Raw genomic sequence first — 20464 nt, 5'->3', positions numbered from 1 at the left:
AGCAATTACACCCTGATTGCTTTTGCTGATTTCCACACTTCTTCCCACCTGAGAGCCAGATCCAATGGCTGGGGCTTTGTCTGGGATCCCTGAGAACTTCAGTGCTGCAGGAATGTGCTGCATAGCCAGCAAGGCTCCCACTGGAAGCTAGGCATGATCTCAGGAACTCAAGATTAAAGCATTGCCCTTTGATGGGTTGCAGATAAGCATTAAATGTTGTGGATCATGCTTAAGGATCATTTTGTCAGTGTGTTCTTTCCATTAACAGAAATGGAGAAATCTCTGCATGAACGAAACAGCTGTTTCACACATTGCCTCTATGTTGAGGACAAGGTTCTGCCCCTGAACTCTAAGGAATTCCTCAGCACACCCTTCAATTCAGCCACAAATTAGCCCTAACCCTTGTGTGCATCTTGCTCACCTGGCTGTTCTGTGTCTAACTTCACTCCAGACTCCCCACCCTGCCTTTCTGAAGCCTTCACTGCTGATGTTGCCTTTTCTGCTTTCTTTTCAGCTGGCCTCATTTAACTCCTTCCTTGGCAGCAAGGCTCTCCTGCCCATTCCTTCTCCGAGTTGACGCTCTTGCTGTCGGGATGTTGCTCAGTTACATAAGTGAGCTCAGGGTCAGTGCTGCTGCCCTGCACTCCCTTCTTGTTTGGAACAGTCATATCCAGCCATGGATTACAAACTCCTAGACATCAGGACCACCTTACTTTCTTCTTTTTCTTTAAATGAACTCCTGTGTACCATACATAGTTCTGAAATATGAACAAGAGAGCTTTTAAAGGGGACCTTTGGTTATAGTAACCTGCTGGCTCTTCAATGAGCTCTTCACCATTGCACAGCATGGGGAGAATGTGCTTGTGTTCCACCGTGTTGCTTGTGCCCCCAGAACAACCTGTGGAGTTTCTCACCAGCTCTGCAGTGACAGTGTCACCTAAAGAGCTGAACACTCTTGACCAAAAACCCAGAGCTTAACAAAAAACTGCACCCAGACTCTGACTCACCTATCGGACTTTGTGGCAAAATGCACAGAAAATGAAACTACCAAGAAATGTACAGACACACAGTGGGGGCAATATATCTTTAATTTTTTTTGCTTTTGTTTTTTAGTATTACAGTATATTCTTATAAAAAGATACAGATAAAAGGACACTACAGGATTTGTACATTTAATTCACCTATAGTCTTAAACTGACTAAGAAATGAGGATAGGCCAAGGCATTACAGCAGCACACAACCTCCCACTTCAGTAAGCAGCACTGTACTTTCTAGCTTGGCAGGCAGGGCCACCTCCCAAAGTGGCCTGCAAGTTTCAAGCTGAGCAGGCTTGCAGGGGAGCAGAACAGCTGCCGGTGGGGATGACTTGGAAGGGAGGTGTTGAGCACAGAGTGGCTCAGGTACCGAATATTCCCTCAAAACTCTAAAAACTGCAAAGAGCTTTAAAGAGCCTGTTTGTATGCAAGCAGGAAGGGGGCAAATGGCTTGTCAGAGAGGCTTTTCTAGATCACTTGGCTCAAAACTCCTAGTGGGGGAGGCTGAAAGGACCATGCCCTACATGAGCTGTGATAGAATATCTTACAAAACTGCCTAAAGGAGAGTTTTAGTCCAGATCTTACTTTTAATTATGCTGGTGTAAAACCAGAGAAACATGAACCAGTTACTGTGGATCAATTCTACATTACTACCCATAACAGAAGACTCTGGTTTGGAACCATCCAGACTCTTTCATTAAGTGAGTTTCCAAAACACCAAACTAGACTAGCATCCTTCTCAGCAGGCACAGTGAGCAAATCTGGCCAGCTTCAGAGAATACTGGTCATCACAACTACTACTTAGATTAGTAGATAGCTTTTTACTGCATTATGTAAATAAATATATAAATTCTATTTTTTCAGTTGGCCAAATTGTGTTATCCAGATTGGCCCCTTCTACCTTTATAAGAGAACCAAGGATGGCCAATGGAGACTTCCTCTTTGCATGGCAGGCAATCAGAAACTTCCTGTGTCAAGCACAGAAGCCAAGGAGCCATGGCCAAACACCTTCTGACTGCCAGAGACTCCATGGGTTACAAACCAATCAGTAGAAAGATTTTGCTTACCTGAGGTAACCTGGGGAGGTCGGCTGGAGGAGGAAAGAGGTAAAGTAGATGAAATCATTCTTTGGCCATAAAGAGAGGGAGGAATGTTAGCTCTGAGGAAGGAGAACTGTCCCAGTCTTTCTCACTAGGTGTGTTAAATCTGGTGAGAAATTACAGGGCATGAAACACTTCTGGCCATCTAGCCAAGCTTCTCTGGAATCATGGACCAAATTTGTGTGGAAGGGTGAAGTTTGGGCGTGCAACTATGCACCTTAACTCTTTTCAATCTTCCCACCATGACACATGATAAAAAAAAACATCTTTTGTAGAAAGTGGTCTAAAATACCCAGTCTCCATCACATCACCACAAGCTTCAAAATGAGAGCTTTCTGAGAACCAGGATCACCAGGGGCAGAGGAATTATGACAAAAGGCAAAGGTTTTTTTTCCTCCCTCCCTTCCCAAACCAAGACTGCTCACCTGCATCCCCTGGCCTGGCTCAGCTGGCACAGGAGCCAAGCCAGCTCTCCAGCTGGTGTAATGCCCTGGCACAGTCTCAATAGTCTTTGCTGTAATGCAGCGTATACATACATACAAACATAGCAAACTAAAATAAGGCAAAATAAATAGAGGTGTCAGATTTACAGGTTCCCCTTAGAGATTCCTAAAACCTTTTTTTTTTTAAATCATTTAACCCCCAAACAAACAGACAAACAAAACCCAAAACAACCAACCTAGAAACAAAACTGCATATATCATGTACATCATCTACTGTACAACGGATCTCATTTCCCCTCACGGAAACTCCTGACACAAGCTTCTCCCATGCAACCCAGCTGAAAGTGTGATCTTTCCTAAAGAAAAGGAAAGATTTAGCTAGTGGGGCTGCTCATTATGGAAACACCTGCCCCACAGTCTCCCACCAGGATCCTTTGCAATTCCTTTTCCTTCCTCAGACATTGTGAACACATTACAGAAATGCTTCTGAAGGACATGCAGGTTTTTTCCCTAGTGAGGAAGTCTCTCGGACCTGAACACTAGTCCTACTTCTGCTCTCGTAGGGAACTGGTGCCTGGACAATGGCTGTGCTACAGAGCATGGAAGAGTCTTGCTCCTTGAAGTCACTTTACCTTGTAGCATTTCTAGAGACACAACAGACTGAGAAGAGTGACTCGGTTCAAAGAAAGTGGAAGGGGGAGGGAGTCTTCTTCAGTCTTTTCTGGGCTCATTCTCATGCAACCTGCACAGCAACAGTGAAGACACGCAGAGGTGAGTGAGCACTAGACCTCTAGGGATAAATTCTGGAGAGTTCGGAAGTAGCTCTTCTAGGTGTGAGGAACTTCATAATAAAGTCAGCAACTACTGTATTTCTGCAGGAAGCAGAACAAGCCCTCAATTATACCTTTTTTTCTCGCATCTCCTTCTTCTCCACTTATTTCCAACCACAGAGTGACTTCTCTTAAAATGCTGGTTCTGTGCACAGGTGCAAGGACAACAGCAGACCCTAGCTCTTCTCCAGCTTCTTCAGTGATGTTAAACCTCAGACCTCTTCCCAAACCTACCCAGGAATAAGATTTTCCTTTCTCCTTCAGCACCTGGCAACTCAACTAGAGCTGCTGAAGAAGAGAGCATTATATGTACCCATGGTACCCAAGAGATGAGAAACATGGACAAACTTCAGCAAGAATCTGATGCCCTACAGCAGAGCCAATTTTCTCCTTATCTTCTGTGTGGGTAATCTCATCTCATACTGATAATTTAATGGGCCATCTGCTTGTCACCACTTGCTTGAAAACACTGCTTGCCTCAGTGTGAAACTGAGCTTTTCGTAAACCTTCTTTATGAACTTTCACCATGGAGTCAAGAGCCTGGGGGACTGTCCAGCACACTGAACAAAACTTTTGGCCACCATCGCTGATTCAAAATGGGGAGCCTGGGGCACTGGAGTGCTGAGAAAGTTGAGCTGCATTGAATCAGGGCATGACTCTGAATTTCTGTCCATGCCCTTAAGGATCCCACAGCTGACTTACAGGAGTTGCACAATCTCTCATTATTAATGTATGAGTTAAAGAGGTGGCAAAACTATAGCAGCTTTCTTTGACTCCCAGTGTGGCTGGAGCATTGTTGCGTACCATCATGCACGACCTCTTTAAAAAATCAGGGCTGAACTGTGTACACAAAGGGACAGAGGATTTATCACTCTCTCTGCTTTTGCTACATTTGTGGCTGGCAAAGTGACTTCAGTTTCAGACAGCACAGCACAAACCTGGTTTGACAAATACCGGGGCAGGGGAAATGCTGTATTTGTATTCAAAGGGTTTGCCCTGAGGTGTTTCTTCTCTGGCAGCTGCCACGCTGACAGTCTGCCTTATCAAACAAGTACCTGGGGAGCAGGCAAGCAGCTGTACTTGCACATCATCTTGCACTAGGATTGACCTTGGCACTACACGTGAAGTTCTGGGTGAGTCCTAAACCCAGGGAGAACAAAGAGGGAGGAAAAATACCCTACAATGTTCTAATGCCTAAAAGCATAATCTTTGGAATTCAGGGATTATTCAAATCTAAACTCAACTGTATACCAATTTGGCACATATCACCACCTCTCATATGGCTTACATGGCATAGGTTACACGGCATGCTTTAAAACAAGACAAACAAAAGGGCTGGGATATATAGCAAGTCTACTTCAGGGAGCAGCAAGGAGCTTGTTAATATAATTTACAAGAGACATTTCTAAAAATCCATTTGTAATTTAAAATAAAAATGCTTAAAAAAGTGAGATTTTTTTCTTAAACTTTCAAAAACCTTTATGAAATAGTCTTTCTTCTACAAGGTGCTTGTGTCCACTGCAATAGGCATTGCTGTTAATAGCTAATCCCAGAAGGGGAGTGGGACAGTAAGGGAGGAGAATGCACCCAGCTCTTGTAAGATACCAGCTCTTTACGATGAGTATTATACAGAGGCGCGGCAGTCTGGAATGTCCTAAATAGGGAAATTCTGGGGTGGGAGACTCAAAATCCAGTAAACAATGAAACATCAGAGTTTAACAATTCTGACTTTTTTGCTTCTCTTCTCTCTTTTTTGCTTTTAATAGTTTACATAATTATTTAACTCTCAAAGTGTTCAGAAAACCACCACAGTTTTCTTCTCCAACATTGTAGTGTGTAATACTGATCAGGCAGCGTGCATTGCAGAGGAAGTTCTGTTCTGCAGACTCAGCGCAGAGCCTGAGGTTAAGTGACATTCAGAGAAAAATCAAACCAAATGATTAAACTTCCCTGGGATTCCTTGACATTTGTGCTATCAACTAATGCAGCAATTTGTAGATGTTAGGTCCCTCTTCTCAAATGTTCTCTCTTTTCTTCCTGTCTAGGAGGAAGAATCCATCACCATTTTTTCTTTTCCTCTTTTCCATCCCCAGGGAAGATAATAAAAAAAGACAAGTTTGAAAAAAAAGGTGAAAAAAAAGGCCATGACAGCCCACACAATCCAATTCCCTTCCTAGAATCATGAAGACACACAGAATTCGAGCCTCTTCTTGGGTACTTTGCTTTTCCGCTTATATATTTAATTCATGAAACTTAACTACAAATGTATTTGTTTCTTCTGAATTAAGTCAACTCCAAAGCCTGACTGGCTTACACAATTCTGTGTCCTCCTCAAAAAATTCTCAGTTTTAATTATGGAGCTCTCCCTTGGTTCATCCCAAGTGATTTCTTCAAAATGAAAAAATCGGCGTGCTTCAAGGCTCTCCTTTACACCATTCATACCTTTCTGAGTAACGTGGTTCCCCTCAGCAGTAGTGGAGTGTGTACAGTGGTGGCCAGGCTGTTAGACAGAAAGACCAGTTCATGCCAACAACAATCACAGCTAGCATCAAGTGGAAAAGAAATCTCACTTCTGGCAGGCAGTGAACCTATTCACTGTTTGCTAGTGGAGACCTGTGGAGGATACTAGGGAGCTCCCAATTTCCAATCTTGCACAAAAAGATAAGAAATTTTCCACTGATTCTCTGCCAGCCTCCAGCAATGACAGCAGACTCTACAGTCATCTACTTGTAATCCCAACCTGGCAGTGGCTTAGTTTTCTAAATGAAAGCCAGAGTTTCTTTCCAAGAAGATCCATTTCATAACCTGGAGACTCAACCACCAAGAAATTCCAGAAAACTCATTCTAGCAAAGCAGAATCCAAAAGACTTTTGCAAATTATTGTACGTTGATCCTGATTCTTGATTTTCATTTTGTTACAGAAACTGAAGACTTCTTTCTAAGCTTCACTTGCTTTGGACAGTGTAGGCCACACAAAAATACCATACAGGACATGAGCTAAAATGCCTTTTTCAGGTGCTAATCAATGGCTTATAAAATCCAGTTCTAGAAGGGAATTGGAAACTTGACAACCACATCTCAACAAATCCCTGAAGGCCAGTCTAGATCCTGAAGAAGTGATAGTTGTTTACAGAGTTGGTCTGAAATTAGTCTTCCTTGTTATCAGCAAGATGGAGATCATGACTAGTTTTTACTTTGGCACACAGAAAATTATCTTGTTCCAGCTGTGAGGCTGTCTGCAAGGCCCAAGTACTTTCTGTCATCACCATGAGACCTTTGATGACACAACAAACTCCCAGAAGCAGATCTGTCAGCTCTGCATGGCCCTGTCACAGGCTCTGCTGGATCCACAGAGGCACTTTTATAATGATTCAAATTAGGAGCACAGAAGAGGGGTGAGAGGAAAGCTGATCATGGAAAGGTAATGTCTCTAGCTACAGACCAAAGCCTTCGGGGCAGCTGTCAGCCAGGTGCCATCACACACATTCATCTTCCTTGCTTTGCACTTTTTCAACACCTTCTTTTGGTTGATTATTTCTCTTCCTCTTGTAGTTAATAATTTAGCTTTGTCACCACCCGCTCACGGCTTGTCTCTAAGCCTTGGTTCCCCGAACGCTTGCGGTTACGCTTGAGCTTGGATAAGTCTTTGTCAAAGACTTCACCCGACCTTAATGCTGACACCAGGTCATCAAACTCCCCACTCTCTTCAGAGATGCTTCCAGCTTTTGCTTTCTTTTGTCGCCTCTCTTTCTCCCTCTGTTCTTTTAGCTGTGGAGAAGGACACAGAGTTTTAGGATTAGCTAATCAAGATGCCAGATCACTAGGTACACTGCCAAGAAGTAGCTCAAATGCATCAGCACAGATTAGGGGAAAAAAAGAGTAGGAGCTTATCCACAAGGCCATCACCTGTGCCAAGAGCAACAAGAGGCCATGCTGGGCTTCTCTTCTACACAGGCGAGGAGAAAGCAGGAGAAATGAGGAATGAGTAGCAGCACACATCTGCCTCACAAAGCACAATTGGCCTGCAGCAAGAGGACACACGGGATCTCTCCATGCTGCTGCTGTTTTCCACTAATTTTACAGCAGGACAGTGCCAGCTCAGTTCTCACTTTCCACTGCTTAGCTCCAGAATCAGTAGCACTAGCAAGGGATGGTGGTGGCTATTGGGAAGCAGGTCACTCACTCTGTAAATGCTAGCCCCACATTGCAGGAAGACTCTTTCCATAAGGCCTCCCTCATGGCATATGAGGCCTATGAAACCATCCCACAGTGCTTTAACAGTGGGCCCTGAACGTTCCAGGCTGGCTAAGAGGAAACTTTAGCCTATGTCCTGGCATTTTATCCCTGCATCCAACAGTAAGGCTGCTGGAATCCCGGTGTTTTACCTCTCTCCTCTTCTGAAAGGCAAAACCCACTGCTTTTGGCTCAGCAAACATTTAAATCAGCAACCCCCCGCAGCACGGCCTGGGGCCATGGTAGCAGCAAGGGCTAAGGCGGCAGCAGGGGGGAAGGAGGCGAGGGACTGCGTTCTCAGGCAGCACAGAGGCTGGGGTTAGAGGGGGAGGCTGGTTCACACGAACCCCTGGGGACACACACGTCTGTGTCCCAGCAGCAAAACCCACAGAAAGCTCTCCCTGCCACGTCAAGGCCAGACACGGCCCCAGTAATGAATGAAGGCATTAAGGCTGGCCAGAGACAAATACTGCCAGTGTGGGGGCTGCAGCTGGTGCCAGGGCATTTGCTGTGTCACTGTGCACTGCCAGATGACAGGCACACAGCAGATGATGATGGAGTCTGACTGGAAGCTGACCAGCTTGGCAGGACTGAAGTAAATCTGGCTTCTCTGCTTGCTGCAAAAGCAGGATAGTCTGGCATGGGGTGGTGGCAACCCCATCCTGCAAAGTGCCAGGGCAAAAATGCCTGGGCTAGATTTGGTATCTGAATCCAAAAGGAGGTAATTTGGAAGTCAAACAGTACATCCTCGAGATCTGACAAAACACACAGCAGGGAAAATGTCATCTATAAGAACAGAATGATGCCAAAGAGAGGCGTCAGGAAGAAGAACATAAAACAGTGACAGGACATAAACATAAAACAGTGAGTACTGGAATTTCTCTCAAGGCATGAAAAGGTGAGGAAAGGAAACATCTTCCTGTGCCCAGATCCTCACCATGGCCTCCATGCGTGCCCTGCGCTCCTCCTCTTCCTTTTTCTTCCTCATATTCTCCAGATCTTGCTTGGCCTCTGCAAATGACTGTAAGAAAGTGTCGAAGATGCCAAAAAATTCATCTGGCTGCATCTTGCCCTCGGTCTCTCCGAAATGCTTCAGTGCCTTGGCATACTGTCAAGGGGCAGAAAACACAAGAGCCATAATTAGGGAGGCAATTTGGTGAAGACAGCAAGGATAGCTTATGAGTAACCACATCAAGTAATTCAATACCCTCTAGGCATTCATGTGGCAAGAGTAGAAACTACCCCCAGCAACAGAAGTGCTTCTCCTTAAGGCAGGTGCCTCCATCCCTGAAGAGTCTCCTGGATATCCTTTGGGCAACAAGCAGCAATAGTGCTGGAGAGCACTAACTGTCCACTGATACAAAAAGTGATCTTTAGTTCCTGAGAGCAACGGAGTAATTTCAGAGGATGACATTGTGGCCACATCTTGGCTGCAGCTGCAGGACAGCCAGGGCATTGAAGACAGTGAGCTAGCTGGGGAAACAAGTAGTTTTTGTCCATACTCTTCCCTTCCATCTTCCCTTCAAATACACTTTTAAAATGCCTGGAGGTAAAAGTTCTTTGCAATAAAGCTACAGTCTCTCCTCTCAGAAACGTCCTGCCATGTCATCCATCTCTCTGGAATCCTCTGAGTCAGGGTGTTACCCAGGAGAGAGGAGACTATAGACAGACAAGGCATGAAAGAGGGGCAAGGAAAACATCCAGGGCTCCCAGGCAGACTTAAAAGAGAGGGAATACATCACAAGTGGTTTTTATTTTAAAAGGCAAATGTTGAGGCTGCAGGACACATAGGGAGGCAGCCAACTGGCAGGACTTCAGTCACAGGGCAGTCCTGATGGGGATATGGTAAATTCACAGCAACCCCTGGCTCTTGAACATCAGTCCTGCAGTAGTTGTACTCTCTCCTTTGCACTCTCACACTCCCAAGCAGGTCTCACTGCTCACCAAAATGCACTCAAATGCAAGCACATACAGTCTGTCAGCAGCACATACACACGGACAGTAAGTGCTGTGTAAGGACACACATCCATCCACTGCCCAGTCACCCTCCCTCACACTCCTCAGCGCTGCAGCAGGCAGCCCCCGGAACACACTCCTGACACACTGCTTTCACTTCAGCACACAACCACAGAGCAGCAGAGCATCCTTACAGACCTCAGCATTTACCAAACCAAGCTATGGATTGTCCTCAAGCTCTCTGATGCATGTTTTCAGCCCATACTAACATAGCCCAGTTTCCCTTTCCTTATGTGAGTGCTCTTGCAGAATGGAAAAGACAGTAAGAACAGTTCAGGCTCTGATCCCAGCACAAAATGAGTTTGGAAGCAGGTCTTATAAACCCCTCTGGCCCTGTACCAGGTAAAGCATAAACAATGTCTCCCAGTCAACTGCAGGGGGAAGGAATCTCCAAAGAAAGCAACTTCCTTCTGGAACAGCCTGAGAGATTCAGCATCTCCCTTTCTCTGTTATCCCTGCCAGGCCCACAAAGAAGTTTGAAGCAATAGATTCTTTTTTCTTTTTTTAAAAAGGCTGTGTTCTCAGCCAGAAACAAACAAAGAAACCCAAAGAATCTTGGAAAAAAAGTGTTGGAAGAAATGCAAATCGCTTTGAGCTACCAAACATGGCAGGAGTTGAAGGAAACACCACATAGAAACAGCAACAGATTACTTCTCTGTTTAACTCCTTTTCTCTGAAGCCTCTGAAGACATACCCAAAGTATGCACACCTACACCCTCTCCCCACTCCTCTCTGTAATTTTATCTGTATATAATACACACATAGGCTTTTTGAATATTAGAGAAGTGCAGCAGTCTAGAGTAACCCACACTGAACCAGCACCAGCTCTTTGGCAGAGAGCATACAGGCTGTAAATACCACAGAAGGAGATAAAGCATCTCCATATGTTCTATTTTCTCATCTTGCTTGCTTCAATGTGACAATCAGCCAGGGAAGCAGAAAAGTGCCAGGGAAAGACTTCAGCACAGGCATTGCCGCCACTGCCTGAACACACAGAGCACCTGAAGCTCATTGCTCACAGGGAATGTGCTACCTGGAATCTCTTCCCACCTAATTTGTCATTAACTCCTGTGAAAATTGAAAGTAAAGCATAAATTAGGAGCAGTGACTAGAGCTGCCAGCTAGAAGGAAGGCTTGTCCAACTGCTGCACAGCCTGAAGCCAGGGGCAGCTCACAGGAGACGGCTGTTGCACCTTGCAATGCACTCCTCCATCCTGTGTTCCTCCTGTGCTCAAAGGCAGAGTGAGAGGGCACACAGAAATGAGCTGGCTGAGTCCATGAATGTCCACAGGGATTTCCTAGTCACTGAAGGAAGCTGGAGGTTGAAAAGGCAGAGGTTCCTTGCCTGGGGCTCTTGAATCCTACATACATGGAAGTCTCCTTTAGAGGGTGGTGTTTGCAAATGTTTTGCATGAGGCCTGTCACCCAACTACTAGGACCAGCTAGTTCATGTCATGCTGGCAAGAGGGGCTTTTACCACTGCCTCCCCGAGGAGGAACAGTGTTGCTGTGCTGGAAAGTCTCAGCAGCCTGGGAGCCTTCCAGACACACTCATGAGTCCAAGGTGTTGCAGTCTCTAAGCAGCAGCAAGGAGGCTGAGAACAGCCTGTCTTTGGTGCCCTGTAACACAGAGCTTAGGAGGTCACAATCACTTACTGTAAAGCAGTGAAAGACAAAAAGCAAAAACTCTGTGAGCTGGATGACCTAAAATAACTACAAAAGGAAAAATCTGGACTTCACTGAAATAAACATTCTCCTTCTTTACCCTCTCTGGAAAAAAAGCTGACTGAGCAGAGGAAGGCAAGTCAGGAGATCCAACTTCTTCTGCCAGCTCTGCCCATGATGTGGCTTGGGAATTCATGCTTCTTTTCTGAGCCTTGTGTTCTCCACTGGTTACTGAACAGAAATTGTCGCCCCACTGATCTGATATAGCAAATGGCAAAAGCAGTTCACATCTGTACAACAACTGCACTAATGTAATGCACTATTGTAAAGGGACACATGCTGTCTTTTCACTGTTTAAACTACAACAGACCCCTCTAGCTTTATTACTTCTACTTCTCTGCAATTCTGGTTCTGTGACCACATGTGCTTTTCCAAAGCACCGGTGCTGGGATGAGGGGCAGTGCTACAGACAGCCCCCACAATGCTCTCACAAAGCCCAGGGTTCTACCTGCCCACAGTGGCTAAAATCACACTGCCTGCCTCACTCAGGGCACTAAGAGGCAGAGTGGCACAGAGGAAGGTGCTCTGGATCACAGCCCTCTCCTTTGCTCTCTGTCATGGGATTTGTGTCACCGTGTACAGATCACTTGACTGTTCCATGTCCAGATTCCCTGCCGAACAACACCGGCTCTTGTGCACAGTTGTGAAATCCGTAGCTAAGTCCTCATGCATGAAGAATGCTTCCCAGAATTTTGCCATGTGCTCTAATATTGTGGAACAAGGGCTGAAACTTGCTTATTCCTGAAGTCATTTGGGGACAGATGACATGGGCAAAAGCAAAATGGAAAACTCTGTTTCAGCAGGTTTTCCACTGTAACACAGAATGGTATATCTCTTTTTATTAAAAAATTAATTTCTGCACCATAAGGGCCCCCAAGCTCCATGATATAACAGGTCCACGAGCTCAGTGCCAGTTCTGCTTCCTCTGCCAAACTTTCCACTGAATTTATCCTCTTGCCAAAGCAAATCGTTTAGACAGTTGTTTATTTTAAAAAGCCATTTTAGCAAGGAGAGGGAAAGCAAGACAGCAGCACACACAAACTCTGCTGTGCTTGCCAATGAAATGTTAAACAGTGGCAGAAGACCTCTGGAAACGGCAGGAATGGGGCTCTATGAGGAGAAGGAAAAACAGCCATGATAAAAATTTCCTGCTGTCTGTGCTGTCTGCTGTTGTGGGAAGAGCTTATACACAACTGAATTATACCATGCAGCCATGGAACATGAACTGTATTCCTCAGAGAAGTACTCTTGAGTGTGCTCTTATGAAGACACCAATTCAGTACTGAGGCAGGTCAAATAAATGCCTTTTCTCTTTATGAGACAAATTCAGATCAGTTAATAGAAAGAGACCTGCCAATTTCAGGCAGGGATGGGCCTAGCTCTTCTTGTGCCCAAATGTACTGAAATGATTCTCCCAGGAGTTTAACAGTTACATTGAGCTACAGGTGCTTTAAACTTTTCTCATGTGTAAGATGCCAGCCTGCACTGCAGCACCTGAAGTTCTAAGTTACTGTACAAGAGCTGTGTGATTTATTTACCAAATGGCTGGTGGTGTCTTTTGTAGAATACTTCATCTTTCTCAGTCTCTGTCCTGATACATTCCTTATTCATTTCCCCAGGGGCTCACAGAAAACACCTGTCCCCAAAATACATAATTGAAGTGCACAGCCTATAACTAGCACTTGAACTATAGCATTTCTTTGTGCTTCATAGCATTCTGCCATTAATGACTGTTTTCTTAAATGGTTTTTACTCAGCAAGCTTTCACTGCCTTTCTGTTCTTCAAAACAGTTACTGTAGGTGCTAAGCTTATTAAATGTATGTGCAGATTCTGAACTCCTTTCTCCATCACACCTTGCTTGAGCGGAACTGTCATCAGAAAGACTGGAAATAGACACTTTTCCTACCTACCTTGCCAGGGCAGTAGTCTCCACAGTATCTCTATAGAGAGGCTTAAGTTTGACATTTAGCACAGGAATGGCAATATCTAACCAAGCAGACTTTGTACTCCTCACAAGATCCAAAGTGTCTTAAAAACAAGTTTGTTATAAACCAAGCACAAAGCAGAACAATTCTGAGGAAATCTAGTGATCTAAGTTCATACCTGTCAATATTTAAGTACATAGTAAAGATTCATATAGGACAAATGTCACCTTTTTCAAGTAGAAAAATAAAATTCATAACATAGGAGGTTACTCTTCATCTGCTTGGGCATTTTCATTGCTTTCCCACAGGAAACAGAGAAAAAATTTTCATTAATAAAATTCAACCTCTTCTTTCTTATGTTAAAAAAAATCAATTTTTCATATGTTCAAACACATAAAAACTGGTGAAGGATTCCAGGGCAGAGTTTCACTTTCTCCTGCCCCCACCTTCCAGTTTATGGGAAATGGCAGAAAACATTATCCCTTGATCTAATCTATATACTCCCTTATAAAGTGGTATTGAAAGTGAGAAAAACACAAAAAGAACAAGAACCAGCTGTGCTAGAAAGCCTGTTTAGAGAGCTGGTCTAAGTTTTCAATCAGTTCTTAACCGAGCCATCTGTTTACTGCATGAAGATAAGTACAGCTACAAGGTTCCTCTGCAAACATGGATGCCTGCATCTGACAACCTGGCCCTTTAAATTTAAAATATCACTTCCTCCCCACAGCCACTGACTTTGAATGGTTCTATTCAAGCAAAAGGGCCAAAAAGGTACTGCATGGGATTGTGAAAAATATTGTCTGCTGAGAAGGTCAGCACTACACCTTGGAAATGGATTGTTTCCATCACTAAAGAAATTAATTTTGCTAATATTGAAAAAGTTTTAAAAAATATAAAACTTCCCCAGTTTGAAAAGATAAGTCATATTGTTTTAAATCCCAGCTGAGGAAACATGGTTCTGATTAACTCATGGTAATCAATTAACCACATCTAAATTTAGGATATCCAACTCCAGCTGTTAAAACTAGGGCTTCTTTATTATTAATAAATCGGTGAGTCAGACCAGCTCTTCCTAGGTTCATTTGGGTATTGTTCAAAGTCTTCCCTGCCCCACTACCTTTTTTGCTCAATTTTCTTTGCTTTGAGAAATCAAAAAAAGAACAGGATAATCAGATGTCTTGGTCCTTCTCTTCCTTTAATTGGCTAGTTCCATTATGTTTCCATGGTAATAAAAAAGCTTGTGATTCAACAAGCACAGAGAGCCCATTGAGGTTGGAAGATGTTATAAGCTTTGCAAAGCACATCTGGTTTGTTGAAAATTTCCAGCTTTTTCCTTTTTTTTTCCTTTTTTAAGAAAGAAAAGAGGAAAAAGAGGAAGAAGAGAGGGCCAAAATAATATGAAGCAAACATGAGAAATAGCTCAACACTGGTAAGGACAGACAGTTCCCTTACTGGAGTCCAAAGGCAGCTTTTTGCCAGTGGAAGAACCAAAGCCATAGGCTGAGCAAAAGTTGGAATGGTGTGTGTTCAAACATAGCAAGGGTGTGTGAGGAGAAGGTAGAGTAACGTTTCCTAGGCATGTTATAGTCATTAAAATAAAACATCTCTTTATGTTGAGTGCTTTATGTTGGCTATGTCTAAAAAAGCGTACAACAACTTCCAGACATACTGCTCAGTCTGCAGGGAGTTTCTCTGGTTATTTTTAAAGCAAAAGAATGGCATTTTTCCTGAAAGTGTCTGATCAAGGAAACTTGCATTGCTGTGCTGGACATGTACCACTTGCTGGTTTTTAACCCCCAACTGAACTTATAAAGAATCTGCATTGGGTTTTTGTCCTGGTGTGCCAAAAAGAAAGGAGCACCACCATCTTTAACACCAAACCAAAAGTGTGCAGTCTAAGCCATGGACAGAGCATCTTTCCAGAAATGTGTGCCTAACTATAATGAGGTTGAAAAATCTACCCAGTCATAATACAAAAGCCCCAGACCATAGAAAACCAAGTTTTTCTCAGTAAATTTAGTGGGGTCACAGAAAGTAAAGGGTTTTTTTGTGCTTAGATAGCCAGTGTGAACATTATTATACTGAAAGTAGTTTGAATTTTCTCAAGCAACATGACAACAATGAAAAATTGAAGTGTTCAAGGCCAGGGTGGAGGGGGCTCTGAGCAACCCAATGGAGTGGGAGGTGTCCCTGCCCATGGCTGGGGGGAGGACGTTGGAACTAGATGATCTTTCCTTAAGGTCCCCTCCAATCCAAACCATTCTATGATACTATGAAACATTAGTCATGTTATTCTCCCCAGAATGTTTTTTGTGGTGTTGTACTGCCCAGCTTTGCCCTCTGAGTGTTGCAATAGCTACTGCCCCACTGGTGCTTGCCAGGGCAGCCCTCACTGACAGCTGGTGGCTCTGGCATTTGCAGCTGCAAGTCACCATCAACAAGTTTATCTCCACAGTGAGGAAATGCTTTTGAATCACAAAATAACGTTACTGCAGAGGAACTGGATGAATGAGGAGTCTTACTGTCAAGATCCTCAGTCTATATTTTCAAAGTCTAAGGTCTTCTGATCCAACAGCACAGCTTTCATTAGTAATGCAATAGGTCCTTTAACACTAAAAGGACTGACACCAGAGTGGAAACAATTCAATCCAAAAGAAATAACCCCTTTGCTTCATATAGCCAAGCACTTTTAGCATGCCAGCCAACAAGGGCAGATTTGCCATTACATATAATTTACTTTAAAACTTGCTCTTCTCTAAACATTTTCATACGCTTATGATCTTTTCACATAAATTCTTCCTCGTTCAGCTGAGAGACAGAGGGATTACTGCCAGATTCCAGCCACCAGCAAAGAACAAGCACCTCCTTAGGTGTACCAATTGGTAATGGAGGTGCAGACAGTGAAAGGACAAAATGACTGCAGCAGCACCTGAAGAATAAACATGCACATGGTTCTGGGTGTGTAAGAAGAAACCAAAAACTTCAGACAAACCACACATGTTTGGGATTTCTATCTTTGTACTGAAATACACCCAGTAACAGAGAAGTGGAAAAGATCAAACTGGTGCAGCACTGTACCAGCCGCTGAGAAGAAAATTAACTCTATCCCAGCTGAAACCAGGATACCAAACTACCAGGTAAATTTTCAAAGGAAAGAGACAAAGCACAGATGTCCCCAGATGAATGAGAAAAGTGGAATGCAGTCAGAAGGAGAAGGTAAAAAGATGTGAAGTCGCCATCACTAACAAAGGACCCCTTTCTCAGCAACGGTTTAAAGGGCATTCCCTTCCACACTGTGGCAAGGTGTGGTATCCTGTTGTGCAGGATACTGCCACTGCAATTCTATGTCACACAAGAATAATGTGAAGGAAGATTAGAAAGAAGTGGGAAAGAACATGATCCTTCTTTTAATCCTAAAATATGTTCTAAATGGATATAGACCACATTAGAAAAAAATAAGAAACTTCAGCCTAAACAATTTTCTGTCTCTATTAAGTTTTCACAGCAGTTCCAGCACCTTAAATCACTGCTTCCAGTTTAATTCAGGCTTTTGACTGAGCTGATGAAACTCTAATCACTGCAAAAGGAATATCTTACCTTGTCTCTAGCCTCGTTGAGAAGGTCTTCTAACTCTGAGAAGCTGAAACTGGCCACAGTGATGAAATCACTCATCACAGGAACAAACCTGTCCCCTGATTCTCGCATGCGTCTCTTCTGATAATCTAGCTCCTGAAAGAGAAGACATAGAGACAGGCAAGTGTCAAAGATTCCTCAGTGATGAGGAAAGCAGCAGGAAAGTCCATCTGTTTCACTCACTGCAGAGCATGCTCTGCTCCCACATGCATCCAGAGCTCTAACTTAGAAAGCACTTTCTCACTAAGTCAGAAGTTTTTAGGCGAGAGAGGGCAGGTCAAGGTGGGATGAAGGAAGGTCCTGGTTACAGGTTCATTTACAAACACTCCCAAGAAAGCCATCAACATGCTAAGTTTCTAAAGCAACTTTATAATTTAAGCATCAACTACATGAAGTGCTGCACTTTTTTCCCCTATGCAATATGACAAGTGATAAAAAGCTTTGTGCAGTAAGTGACTTTAGGATTTTTAATAGTGAGTTTTGTTTCATCGTCTCTTCCCATGGTCAATCGAAATGCTGTATACTTAGGAAAATGTGTTCTAGATCCGCTCTTTATTTCTCTGAAAAGCAGCAGGTGAACAGCAAAAAAGACATCAGAATTGGTTCTTCCACTGAAGGACAAGTAGACAGATGCCAGGTGCAACATTTTAGCACCCTAAGCATTATCTTGGATGTCATAAAAGTGACAGAGTTAGAAACTGGGGCTATTGTGCTAAGAAGAGTTATGGTAAAAGTAAAAAGGATACATAAAATCATAGGAAACAACGATCTATTTGTCTGCTACCTACCAAAAGAAAAAATATGATAGCAAAATTCTTTCTTTCTGGCTCAAGTTTTTTAGTTTTAAGCCAAGATTACCCATAGCTATCTCTTCCCTTACTTTAATCATCATGCTTGAAACATGGAGAGAGCTACAGAGCTCCTCAAACTGACTAATTTATAGTGACATTGGATGTCTCTCATGCCTGTGCTTGGCTTGTGTGCTGTTGACAGTCTCATGGGGACAATGAAAATGTAATCTGGGCCTCATCTTTATTCTCAGCTGAATAATCAGTGGGAATGATAAAGCCTGACTTTTTCTGTAGGGAAAGCAGCATGAAGCAGCAGGTCAAGTTACGATCTGACCCTCTGTTCCCTTTGGAAAAAAATACTTTTGTGCTGGCTGCAGCTTTAGCTCCATGCATATTGGGTGCTCTCTGTTAACTGCTCATCAAAATAGTAGTTCACAGAGCTGAGTGGGTAGTCTTATAAGCACCTATGGGTAAGTTTGTAAGCACCTATGCTGAGAAACATCTTGGGATTTTCTCCACACAGTGCTGCTGAATGCCAAGAACTACTTTGGCCATCAACATACTAAAATCTGACATGATATATCTTTTGGTCTGGCGTGAGTTGGAAAAAAAAGAATGCAACCAGCACACGGAAAGACCACAAAGGAGAAAAGGGGCGGCAAAGGCAATGTGGAGGTGGCCAGAGAAAGCCCACAATAAAGAAGTGCTACTTCCCCTGCTTTGCATTAAATTCTCTTTTCCTGGTTTCCTAACAGATCACAAGGGACAGTCCTGGGAGCACTGCTCAGTACATCACTTTGCAGTGAACTTTGTCTGTTACAATCACGTTTAAATGAACCTTACAAATACAAGAAATATCACTTCACATGCTTCTAAGAATATTTTTTTTCAGCCACTCTCTTGCATTCTAATTTTGAAGCTTATTTTAGCTGAAAGTTGCTCCACTCTCTCCTTCCCCCTTTCTCTGGCAGATGAGTATAACAATTCTGTCATCTTACTCTCCTTGAAAGCTATGGCATTTGTGACTACTACTTGAGAGCAAGGTTTTTCAAAGGAAAATCAAGATTAGGTGGTCGGCTCTTCAATTTCAAATTCAGTTCTTACTTGCAGAATAATAACCTCAAAATGCAAGAAAGCTTTAAACCCACACAAGCAACCAGTATGACTATGTAATCAGCCAGAAAGTGACACCACAGAAAAATAAATTCCTCTGGATCTTCTGGAAATGGTCTCTACTAATCATAGTAGCACAACAGAGGCTGGACCTGGCCCTGGTGGGCTGGGCGGCTGATTCTCAAGAGGAATTAAATGATTCAGCCATGGGAGTAATTTCTCAAGTGGTGGTTATGATCTTCTTGCTGTGTGAGAGAAGGGCTCTGCTGACAAAGTTTCCTTCCATTACTTATCTGTCCTTCTGGAAGCATTCTACACAAAGGCAACAGCTGTATGAATGTCTTGAAAATGAATGCATCTTATTTTTACATAGAAGTGAGCTGCAAATCCAGGGAGCCAAATGGTTTGTAGTACCTTTAAGAACATCTGACTGTGAAACTATTTTTAGCTTTCTATTCTTAAGGGGCCTTGAAGAAACACCAGTCACTGGAGCCAAAGCTGTGGTGAGAACACACTGGAAGAGAATCAAGAATCACACCTTCCCCTCCTCCCCCTTCCACCTGACAGTAATCTTCTATTGTTGCTACAGTGCTGCTTTTTACACGCCAGAAAACCACGGACTGAGCAAGCAGACTGGGAGGTGCTGGCAGCCTCAGAAGAAAAATACCATGGCAGGAAGAAGACTGAGGCAGGAAGATGGTGATTGTATGGGAAGGAGAGGTTGCCCATGGAACCCATGTATGGAAAAGAGAGAAAAAATCAGCTGTCAAGGCAAAAGGACAAATAATCTCATGAAAGAAAGCAAAACAGAGTTAGCTACTCATATTTCAAAGGGGGGGAATTGTCTGTCCCAGCCAAAAACTGGGCCTCTCTTCATGTCATGAACTCCATGTCAGCCTTCCCTTTACACTGTACCCCATGTATGGAGCAGTATTTCTTCTCATTGCTGCATTCTCCCTTACCCCAACAATCCAGAAATAAGCTTGGGAAGGTTTGGGGGTTTTTCTTCACAGGTCAACTACACAATGAACTGCTGGCAATAGCCAGACAGCCTGGGGGCCACTGACAGGACAAAGATACCTTCCTCTATCCCAGAGGCAAAAGCAAATTCAGGTCACGTGAAAGAAAAATGAACTCATCCCTGTCTTGTCTCATGGTGAGTGAGAAGGACTGGAGGGTCCTGTGTTAGTCCCTTGTAAACAGGTAATCCTTGCACAGAAATCACCCAATGCAATTTCCAACAACCAGCTTTCATTAGTAGCAGGAAAAATTTCAAAACTGTTGCTTTGCTTGCCAGCTCAGCTGCTTCATTTTTAACTGGTTGTTAAAATGAACAACCTTCCCTTTGCCTTCCCAAGGAGTGCTTAGGGTAGAAGATAGGGTTGCATATAACAGAGCACTACCTGCTTACTACTACTCCAAGAGCCATGTGAAACACTTGCTCAGCAGCCATCCATCCCTCAGTAAGAAAGAGCATGAATTTTATTTCTTCTTTCAGTCCATGCCACTTTTCAAACTGTCCTTTTACTTTCCAGGTTGAGATCAAACAAGCTTTTCATTAGCCTTAACTCTGCTAAGATCATCAGCAGGAGCTCCACATGAGAAGCTTTTATTTGTTTTT

The 20464-nt window shown here is 43.5% G+C and overlaps 1 protein-coding gene across 4 annotated transcripts in view; it reads right to left on the bottom strand.

Moving 5' to 3' along the window:
• Positions 1-1069: 1069 nt before the first annotated feature.
• The window catches only part of DAAM2 (dishevelled associated activator of morphogenesis 2), a 202947-nt gene continuing 183552 nt past the window's right edge, over positions 1070-20464 (bottom strand). For all 4 annotated transcript variants that reach the window (XM_064708908.1, XM_064708912.1, XM_064708909.1 and 1 more), the window contains 3 exons: positions 16904-17035; positions 8578-8748; positions 1070-7175 (listed from right to left, as the gene is read on the bottom strand). In XM_064708908.1, the coding sequence (XP_064564978.1) occupies positions 6960-7175; positions 8578-8748; positions 16904-17035 (519 nt within the window). In that variant the 3' untranslated portion in view covers positions 1070-6959. The remainder of the gene's footprint in view (positions 7176-8577; positions 8749-16903; positions 17036-20464) is intronic.

This window comes from Zonotrichia leucophrys, chromosome 3 (genome assembly GCF_028769735.1).
Source record: "Zonotrichia leucophrys gambelii isolate GWCS_2022_RI chromosome 3, RI_Zleu_2.0, whole genome shotgun sequence".
NCBI classification, from domain to species: Eukaryota; Metazoa; Chordata; class Aves; order Passeriformes; family Passerellidae; genus Zonotrichia; species Zonotrichia leucophrys.
Note: the sequence above shows the minus strand (reverse complement) of the source record. Positions and strands in the feature narration are given on the sequence as shown.